This window comes from Momordica charantia (assembly GCF_013281855.1).
Source record: "Momordica charantia cultivar OHB3-1 chromosome 10 unlocalized genomic scaffold, Mcharantia_2.0 BLBB01000010.1, whole genome shotgun sequence".
Classification (NCBI taxonomy): Eukaryota; Viridiplantae; Streptophyta; class Magnoliopsida; order Cucurbitales; family Cucurbitaceae; genus Momordica; species Momordica charantia.
Window position 1 is genome coordinate 20,044,347 of NW_028275158.1, and position 11,095 is coordinate 20,055,441.

The 11,095-nt window shown below is 34.5% G+C and overlaps 1 protein-coding gene across 1 annotated transcript; it reads right to left on the reverse strand.

The window, feature by feature from the left end:
• Window positions 1–5,685: 5,685 nt before the first annotated feature.
• On the reverse strand, window positions 5,686–6,442 carry LOC111021392 (14 kDa proline-rich protein DC2.15-like). The gene has a single exon (XM_022298345.2). The coding sequence runs from the start codon at window positions 6,357–6,359 to the stop codon at window positions 5,949–5,951; it is 411 nt and encodes a 136-aa protein (XP_022154037.1). The 5' UTR covers window positions 6,360–6,442; the 3' UTR covers window positions 5,686–5,948.
• Window positions 6,443–11,095: the final 4,653 nt, after the last annotated feature.

An 11,095-nucleotide genomic window follows, 5' to 3' on the forward strand; every position in this document is an offset into this window, starting at 1 on the left:
ACAGATGTCAGTTCACCCCACCTTTTCGATTTGACACGTGGTAGGTCAAAATCCATATCCAACAATAGGCATCTTATCCGTTAAGATTGTGCTCGAATTGATAATTTAAATCATCATAACAACTAGGATAATATGAAGACGTATTAAAAAAAAAAAAAAACTCATACGAGTTGTTGGAGGGTGCAAATGGACTTGCCACTTAGAGAGCTAGTGAAGATCAATGTTAATTAAGATCTTCCCCAAAATCTAGGAGACACGATGTAGCCAACCTTGAAGCTCAACCTTAAAGTGACTTGTAAGCTCGGTCAAACCACACTTGGTCGAAGGTAAGGTGCCATACTCCGACCATGGGAACCCGATAGAGCGGCCTTGTGCAACTAATTTCCTAACAACACAACTGAACGATGTCATCATCACTTGACTCCCTACAAATAGAAGCATCTCATTCTGACTCCAAGTATGAAATCTAACCTCAACTTGAGATCATAGATCGATCTCTTGCTGATTTGAACATCAGAATCTTTGCATCCTTTATGCCGTTCTTTCTTACAAAGCTCGCTCCTATGCTCGGTTATATTCAATCTTACCGGTCTTTGAGCCAGAGTTAAGGATCCCACGTTGAAAAGAAAATGGACCTAACAAAAGTTTATAATAGACATTGACTACTCATTTCATTACCAATTGATTTTGAGATGGAATCCCATTAATATTAATAGCCAGATTAGAAATCACCATAAACACAAGCCACTAGTAAAAAGTATGTAGTTTCTTATTTAGAGTGAGTTTAACATACCATTTAATTTAATTACCTTTTAAATACCTTTTTAAAATAGCTTTAATCAAAATACTTGTGTATTTTATTACATTTTAAAAAAAAAAAGGTTTTAATGAATAGTTTGTTTGGTTGCACTATATCTAATTCTACAAAAGGTCAAAGGACTCTGTTAACAACTAATTTTCTATTAATATTTCACTATTTTTATATAAATTAAAATTAGTAATATTAATAGTATGTTTATATTAATGACATTTTATTTGTATTTTTTTTACATTTAGTCAAATTTGGATGATTTACGGTAGAAAAGTCTATTAACTCTTTATGTCGATATTGAACCCATGGACATATAAAAATTTAGATGAAAAGGTTAAGAAGTCGACAAAAAATTTAATATCGTGATAATAACCTCTTTTGCTAACACGGCTAAGGTGGAGTACCCATTCAATTTTTTAGAGACTTTCCTTTTAATCTGTTCTATTAAATTTTTTATTGTTTTTTCCTATATTTATTGGGAATTCGAATTCACCCCTCTTGATCCGAGATTGGTACTTGAAGTATCCTCCAAATTGGAAGTTTTGATAGAAGTATATGTTAATTAGTTAGGCCCATACATTATTATTTGTTCTTAAATGATTGTTTTGTTGGTCTGGTTTCATATTCTTCCTTCCAAGTTTGCTCGTAAGATATAAGAACTTGGTTGTCCTTGTTTTCATGAATGTTATCCATAGAAATAAAAAAATAAAAACAAAAACAAAAGTATGCTAAAATGTGGTACCAGACATAATAGACTGTATATTTCCATTATTTTAATAGTGTTCCCATATTCGATTATCCATTTTCAAGTCGGGAGAATTTGAACCTCGGACTTATAGGTTGATAAATAATATCTTAACTAATTGATTAATTTCTATGTCATCGTAGTAAAGATATTTAATAATTAAGTGACTAGTTAGCATTGTGCCGACATGAACTTAGCTTAACTGGTAAGACATTGTTTAATAAAAAAAAAGACCAAGTCTGTGAAGCTCGGCTCGAACTGAGATCTGCTCGAGGAATGAGTTGAATGAGTGACCTGCAAAACAAAACACAGTCCGATGCTAAAGTCAGTAACTGGTCAAACTCAACTCGAGAGAGAATTTAGTATTCACGCGTACCCTGGAAACGAAGCGAATAGATCTATTTATAGGCGACTTCCCCGACAACGTTCTCGACAACACCTCAATGGCTCTTTAAAGTTGTTGTGAATCATGGCACATTGTCGTGGAGTCTGTTGGAGTCTGGGCTGAGCCAAAGTGAAGCTAGGTGGTTCATCCTAATAGATGAGAACGAATCTTTATGGAGTTTGGTCGGTTCGGCCACACAAGATGTCGGCTCGGCCGCGTAAGACAAAACCGAGGTAATGAAACTTCAAATTTATAGACAAAGGTGATAGTAAACTTTATACACCACATTTCACATGATATTCAGGTAGAAATTATTTAACAATTTTCGGTCATTTGTGGCTTATTTACATGCATAACTGATGTTTTTATAGGATCAAGCTATTAGAAAGAATTGAAGCATAAACGATCAATTGAGGGAATCTAGAGCGAAAAAGAGGAGCTTGATGAAACCACATCGGCGCCGCAGTGCCATCATTTAGCGCCATGGCGCGCCTGCAGGTCAGAATTGGTAGCAAAATCCCGAAGAAGCAGCACCACAGTGTTAGTACACAGCGCCATGGCGCCCTGCAGACGAAACTTGCACCCTTTTCCGCGATGACAGCGCCGCAGCGCTGTATTGTAGCGCCATGGCGCTACGAACTTGCACGTCCGTCACAAATTTGGGACCGCGTCATGGCGCTGTAGGGATGCCGTAACTTAAGAGAAAGATGAGTGCGTCCTTTTAAGGACTTTTGGGGGATTCTCACATGGGGGTAATGGATTTTGGAGAGGATGAGCTCGAGGTTTGAGGCAAGAAGGTTGAGGAGACGATTTTCGAGGGCTCGTGATTGTGGAGATTGAGTCGGGGACGGTCAATCGACACTACAGTTTTAGTTTCTCTCCTTTCCCTTATCTTTTTTAGATTTATTATGAAATTCTTTGTGGGATTTTATTGTATTTTCGTGAACATGAGTAGCTAATCTTCTTGTTCTAGGGATTGACGTAGTCGTTGGATTTATTAACATTTGTCTTGATTGATTTGTTTTTAATCTATTTATGCATTTATTTACTTAATGCTTTTAATCTCTTGATCACGGATTAATTGTTGCTAAATCCGAATCTTATGCTCGGGAGAGGTGGTTTAGATTGGAACCTGAATGCATGACTGGGGTAGTTCTAAGATCGGGAGATTTAGAATTATCTTAGGGGTTGTTAAAAGATTAAGACTTAAGGCCATCTTTGTTAATGAAACTAGATAGGGATATTGGTTTCTTAACGAGTGGGAGAATTAATTGTGCTCGGGAGAGACTTTTATGATTCTTGATTTCTTGACTTATAGATTAATTGCATATTCAATCTTGGCAGGTTTAATTTGTCTGCTTATAGGTTCAATTGGTGAAATCATTTCCCTAGGACCCGTTATGACCCGTTCTCCATAAGAGTTTTCTTAGAGTCTTTTTATTCACTTTGTTATTTTATATTTTGTGTGTCAAAAGAAATTCCCGATTGTTTCTTTAGATAAAATTGGACATTAATATTCGTAGTACTTTGAGTGACTAGAAACCCAATCCAGTGGACAATCTCGGTAATTACTTACCACCTTTATTAAAACTTGACCCATACACTTGCAGTAAGCAATTTCTGCTACAAAAGGCCCGTGTACTTCTTATCACCCAATCAACGTATGCCGCGTGTATGGTGAGAAGCGCTCCCAACAAACATCACGTTCATCTTTTGAGGTATGAAATTTGGGCTAATATTGTTATTTATTTTATACTTTTTGCTATATTCTAGTAAATTAGATAATTTATATGTTTATATTATCAAATATAAAATACTTCAGACTTTTATCATCTTATCAATGTAAAACACCTCCTTTAATTTAATATTTTGTTTTATTTTATTTCTCGTCCATTCACTTTCAGCTTGAAACTTATTATTTATTGAACACGATTTTAATACAGTGAATCATCCATTTCAAATCATCTCACATAGGAGAACACGTATGTAAAAAAATAGTTTTTTGAGATATGCATGAAGCCAAACTCACTCATATTTGATTCTCAAAATGGACACTAGTAATACCAAAATTTGTTACTCTTTCAACAAACATTAATGAATATTAGCATAAAAATTAAATCAAACTTTATCACCTCACTATTAGCAAAATAATAATAATAATAATAATAATAATAATAATAATAAATAAAAAATAAGGATCTTTGTATTTGATGGCCTCTTCGAATTACCATGTTTGATCAACCAAGCTTCAATTCGTTTAGTCTTCTCTTCCTCTTGCCCGTTGTCGCCGGTAGAAGAAGACATGATCTTTTGTCACTCATCCGTCGCTAAGTCTATGCCATAAAGTATTATAGTTTTTTTATTCTTTTTTATTTCCATCAGTATCTGGACCAGTTTTTGTGCATATCTTGACTAATCTCATAAAAAAATCATTTGACTCTACCACATTTAGTTGTCAAGGAAATTTATAGCATATTAGATCTTAGGTAGGTAACCACCATGGTTTGAACCCATTTCCTTTAAATTCGTAATTTATTTTGGTTTTGGACTACTAAGTCATTATATTACAGTTAGTAACCTAAATCTTAATTATATATATGTTTTGATTGGTAATTAAAAAAAAAAGGTTTCTCCGAAGATATATGTTAGGACAAATTATGTATTATTATTATCTTGTTGTCTGAATTAGTGGACTGTGCTTGTAATTAATAATATTTTTAGTATAATTTTTTTTTTGTGATTAATAATATCAATGATAGGGTAATTGAAAAGAAGTATACTGTGTCATGCATGTGAACTCGTGTTGAAGTTTAATGGATACAGTTTGTTGAAGTTTTTTATTTGATTTTTTAGGTTTTGGATGTGCTAATTAATCAAACTATGGTATTTGCTTTCTATACATGATTATTTATCTGGTGTTCATTCCTTTTTCTTTTCTTTTTTTTTTCTAATGGTTTAGTATTAACTATCTAGGAGTCTCGAGATTGCTAATGACTTACTATTAATAATAATTTTTTTATTCTCTTCTACAATTATTTTTAGTGAAATTTTACTTTAATAATCTTGATTAGTAGTGGGTAACATGTGAAAAATTGAACTATATATGGTTAAGAATCTCATATAAGAGACCTGTCAAAAGTTTATAATAGATATGGATTACTTCTCAATTAGTTTTAACATGGAATCCCATATCAGAGCCAAAATCTCAAACGAGCATTCAGTCCAAAAATGAGATTCGACCAAGTATTGATGAATCAAAAGAATTACGATCTTGAAGAGATATGTTAAAGATCTCAGATAAGGTTGGAGGTGACAAGGACCCGTGATTCTCTTTGGGAAGATATCTTTATTACAGCTTCCACTTGGTCGACCAAGTCTAACCTCTTTTGTCATTACAACATAGCTATCATTTCTCTCAATTTGATTGCCTTTACCTAGGCCTATTTTTTTGTGTATATATGTTTTTCACATACCACTTATGAATGGTACGTTTTCTTAAAATATATATAAAAGAAACCTAATAAATATTTATAATAGATATAAGTTACTCTTCTCATTACAGTTAGTTTTTAGATAAAACGTATGAATACTGATTTATATATTTATTTTTCTTTTATTATTAATCTCTTTACTTTTCTCAAATATTTAGATCCACAATTCATCTATTTCCCAACATCTTAATTCAGTCGATAGAGAATCCAATTCATTGAAAGCAAGAAACATATTTGACAATGTAGAGATCGATTAAAAAAAAAAAAACTAATCTTTGTCACACAAATTATTAATTTAAAAAACCAACAGACAAATGCTTACAAGAATTACAAACAAGTGCTTGAAATTTTCAGCACTCATTCCATCAGAACATATCCAAACTGAAATTAGAAAAAGAAGAAAAGTAGACAAAAATTTAAGAAAACACACATCTGATCTCCAAAGAGACATGACCACAAAGATATCAACAATAAAACTCAAAACACAGTGATTAAGAAAATTAAAAGAATGCTAATTTAGGAACACTGGAACTCAGAGGGAACCTTCTTTCCACAGACATTGACAAGCAAGCTCAAAGAAATGGGGATGTTAATGTTGATTCCAAGAATGTTCGCCTTGATGGCGGTGCAGAGACACACCGCTGCTTCTAGGTCGATAAGCCCGTCAAGCAGCGAGCAGCATTGCGTGTTAGGCAAGGACCCGACGAGCGCGCTGACCGGTCCATTCAGCAGTTTTGCGCACACGCCAAGCTTTAGGGCATCTCTAGGGCAGCTCTTGACTACAGGAGCCGGGTTAGGGTTAGGGTAAGGCTTCGGCTTTGGCTTCGGTGCGTGATCGTCGCAAGCGTGGCAGACGTTAACAAAGGCAAAGAAAACAAGGTTGAGAGCAAGAAAGATGGCAGCATTTGAAGTTGTTTTAGAATCCATATCTCCCAAAAAAGAGAAAAATGCCAAAAGATCTCTTAAAACTGTTGAATTGCTACCTTTTCTTTTCTTGTTTGTGAGTGTAGAAGCTGACACTGTGAGTATTTATAGTGAAAATTTGGCTAATTTAGAAGCAAATTGAGGATATTATAATGAGAAATTGGCCATGTGAAGATGGGGTTGGCATGGTGAGATGTGCTTCAGGTATAGGAATCTTTTATATTTGTTTTCCAAAGTTTTTGGTTTTTTGGCACTTTGGATCACAATTTTGACCTATTACCAAACTTGGCTTAGGAACTCCCGTGAACTTTGATTGTTTAATCAAATGATTTGAACAGGGGAAGAAAGTGATATTTTTTTGAGTTCTTTGTGTAGTTATTGTGTTTTATCATTTTGGTGTAAAGAAATTCCATTCTTCATTCCCCATCAAGATGGAACAACACAAATGCCTTTTTGAGTAGTATCATTCTCATTTGAGTTGGACCAAATCAATAATAAGATACTCAGTTGTTCTATGTTCGATTTGCTACTTTGGTACGAGGATCAATATATTTGATAATATTCTCGTTCTTTATTTCATTTCATTTCGTTTTCTTATCTTTAGTATTTTTAGAAGGAAAACAAAAAGTACTTGTGAAGTAATTGTTTCTTATTATGTATTTTTTTCGTGTACTTTTTAAAATTATTTCTCTAGTTTCTTTAAAATTTTTATTTAAAAAAATAAAGTTGTACTTGAAAAAAAAAATTTATTTATAGTTTTTTTTAGATAATTGTATTTATAGTTTTGAAAAACTAAAAAAGAACGCGAAATTAGTGGGCAATTGTCCCCCTCTTAATAAGTTCATCTTAGATTAAAAAAAAAAACAAAACAAAAAACAAACTTATATAAAAAGTCGGTCCTGAAGATTTTCCTGATTTACTCTTCTTCATTTTTTTTTTTCAATCCAACGACAAATGAGGGTAGGAGTTCGAATAGACGATCTTTGATCGGAAATACTGTAGGGAAATTAAGAGGTCGTAACAATTTTTCCTTTCATAATTATATCCAACAAACCAAAGCACAATCACATACAATGAGAGATTAAAGGAAAAATAATAACAACAAAAAGAAATTTATACTCCTAGCTCACCCAATAATTGCCATGTCCAGTCTTCCGTTTAGATGTGGACTCCACTAATATGAGATTGGTACAAGGCTCACAAATATCTCCCTAAGATATTTACTCTCTAGGAGTCCCAACAAAAACTCTCTAGCTTCTAAGTATTCTAACACACTATACTGATACATGAATGAAAAACCTACAAGAACCAAGATCTAATTACCCGAATACGTTGATTTTGATCTGCCCCAACTATGCTGTCAATACCCCGAACCGTTGCCTTAAAACTGCCACAAAAATGTATTATTTTTTACTCTAAAACCCTGAACTGCGTGTAAGGTAAAAATACCTGGGACACGTGGAGCTCATTGGTGTTCAAGGAATAAAGTGTCCCAGGCCCACCTCGAACCTGCCGAGGAGACTAGGTTCGCCCATCAACAAGGCTGTGTAAAAAGCCCCGGTCCAACCTGGACGGGTTCGATCTGCTCAAACCCGACAGGTTCGACGTGAAAAAGGACAAATGTAACCGCCGGTCGTGAGTACTGTCGGACTCGCCATCTATAAATAGAGGGCCTCATTTCCCACTCAAGTATTGAATTTGATCTCGAACTTTATATTGAACCCGACCTACACTGACTTGAGCGTCGGAGAGTTTGCCCTCTTGTACAGGTTCACTCTTAAGTTCAGGTGGAACCGGGAACCAGGTTAGAGCTTGGTTCGTTTAACAGCGTTGTGCAATTCTTTGCACAAACACAGCGAAACTGCAGTATTTATAATGTTGATACAGTGCCATGGTGTTGTCCCTAGCACTATGGTGCTACGGACAGAAAAATCCACACATGCCCGCCTTCATGACAGCTATCTCCTCGGCCTCCATGACCTGTAGCTCCACTTATTCGATTGTTTTTCATCTCGACTCGGTCTTGACTCGTTTCGACGTCAATTTGGTTCTACTAATCCCAACAAATACATGTCTAAACAATTGAGCTATTCTCCCGGTTGGAAATATTTTACTCTTCTAACTTTTATATTAAAAGGTTATATATATATATATGATGTAAAATTTTACGGTCTTTCTAAAAGTTTCAAGACTCCTACCCTAGCTAGCTAGGAGGTTCCTATTGTAAAGAATAAGTTACCACTGATCAGGGGTTACAAGGTTGCAAAGCCCTTTGTTGGAGCCCCTGGAGGAAGAAAATTACCAAACTTGCATAGTAATTAACTTCTAAATTTTTGCGTGTCAAAATACTTTTATTTTCAGAAGTTTTAAAACACTATATATTTTAGAATTTCAAGATGGCTAAGGCTTGATTAAAAGGAAAAAAAAAAATAAAGATTTTCTTTAATTTCTTAATTCTTAAACAAGAAATTAAGTTCTGTTTTCTAGTATTTAAAATATGTTTATGGTAGTCTTTTTTTTTTTTAATTTGTGCTCCGCTTATATTCTTAGTTTAAGAAAATCTTCAAATTTTGTAAGAACAGCCAGGAAAGTGCTGAATAATAATAAGGTGCATTATAACCAAGGTTTTAAAAATGTCAATATAGATGAAAATGTCAAAAGTCTTAATTTTATAGAAATGACGAAGGAAATATCGATAAAATTTTGATATCAATAAATATTTCTAAAATTAGTAATATTTTGTTGATATTATATATATATATATATATATATATATATATTTTGCAATGATATGAAAATATCTATTCATTCTTCATGTTGATATCAAATTCATTTACATATGAAAATATAGATAGAACTTTCAATATGACGACCAGATATTTAATGCCTTGACCATAGATCCTAAAAATTTAAGGTAATTATATAAGTACGTTTTGTTAAGGATCCCACGTTGAAAAGAGAGGGAACCTAACCATGGTTTATAATAGTCCATGAATATTAATAGGTTTTTATTAATATTCATGGAGTTCTATCTCAAAATCAATTTGCAATGAGAGGAGTAGCTCATGGCTATTATAAACCTATGTAAGGTCCCTTCAATTATGAATGTAGGATCCTTAATGTTGATGCAGAAATTTGGCCTTCTGGGATTTCGCCAAATTCGCACCAATCTTCTAGAATAAAGGGATCAACGAGACCTGCAAAACATAATAGTATTAAAGACTGGTGTGACTCTTGCCACACGGGCTCCAATGCTTAAGTCAGAATCAGAGTAGTAGAGTATAAAGTATGGGGTGCTGTGAGCATAACAAAGAATAGAGATTTGTCGTCCGGGTTTGACTTACTCCCCTATTTATAGAAGTTGAATCCTGATACATCTAAGAAATCTGGTTATCTGAATCTAAGGAGATTTTCTCCTGAATCTGAAGGCAAGATATCTTCCTTTTTGAATCCGTTGAATAAAGGGATTGAGATTTTCTCATCCATAGTAATAGCCCCCACTCTCAAAGTTGAAGATTATCAGACTTCTGTTTTGAAGGTATTTTGTCGTGTGGTTGGTTGCAATCAAGTCTCTTGGGCTCAGCTATATGGTTGCTTTTAACCCTTAGATTTTGACCTTGGGATCTAACTTTCAACAGGGCCAATGGTACTTCCTTTGGGTTTCTAACCTATTTGGCTTTTGTCCATGGTTTTATACCCTAGGGTTTACTCTTGGGTTTCTAACCTATTTGTCTTTTGCCCATGGTTTTATATCCTAGGGTTTACTCTTGGGTTTCTGATCTATTTGACTTTTGTCAATGGTTTTATACCCTGAGTTTAGTTGGAACCCTTGGGTTTATAACCTATTTGGCTTTTGCTTATGGTTTTATACCCTAGGTTTTGTTGACTGGTTTGACATGCCTGCTTCATGAGCTTGTCCTAGTTCGAGTTCCTTGACTAGCTATTGATTAGCTTACCCATGCCCCCACTTGAGGAGGTTTTGTTTGGACATCAAACAAATAATTTTCTCAAGCATAAAACATAGGAAATAATTAATTTACCTCAAATTTGAACATCATAGTAGAATAAACAACATGCTTAATTTTTATTTAACAATTCATCACCTTCAACCATCCCGAGCAAGAATAACTCTCGGTTTACCATCCTCCTCGGATGACAATCATCGTCGGAACGTTGTTGATCTCTCCAGAGTTCATATTGTTAGCTTTTAGATCTTAGTCGTCCCCACAGACGACGCCAATTGTTGATGCAGAAATTTGGCCTTCTGGGATTCCGCCAAATTCGCACCAATCTTCTAGAATAAAGGGATTGAAAAGACCTGCAAAACAAAATAACTTTAAAGATCGGTATGACTCTTGCCACATAGGCTCCGATGCTTAAGTCAAAATCGGAGTAGTTGAGTATAAAGTATATGGTGTTGTGAGCATAGCAAAGAGTAGAGATTTGTCGCCCTCCTTTATAGTTTGACTTACTCTCCTATTTATAGAAGTTGAATCCTCATACATATAGTAAATCTGGTTATCTGAATCTAGGGAGATCTTCTCCTGAATTGAAAGCAAGATATCTTCCCTTTTGAATCCGTCGAATAAAGGGGTTGAGATTTTCTTATCCATAACACTTAACATGCCCATTCAAGATCTTGGTCGGAAGGTCGCTTCTCTTTTCAATGGGGATCCTTAACATGCCCCTCAAGATTGTGGCTCTTTTTGACTCATCGATCTTAACCGGATCCTATTTTT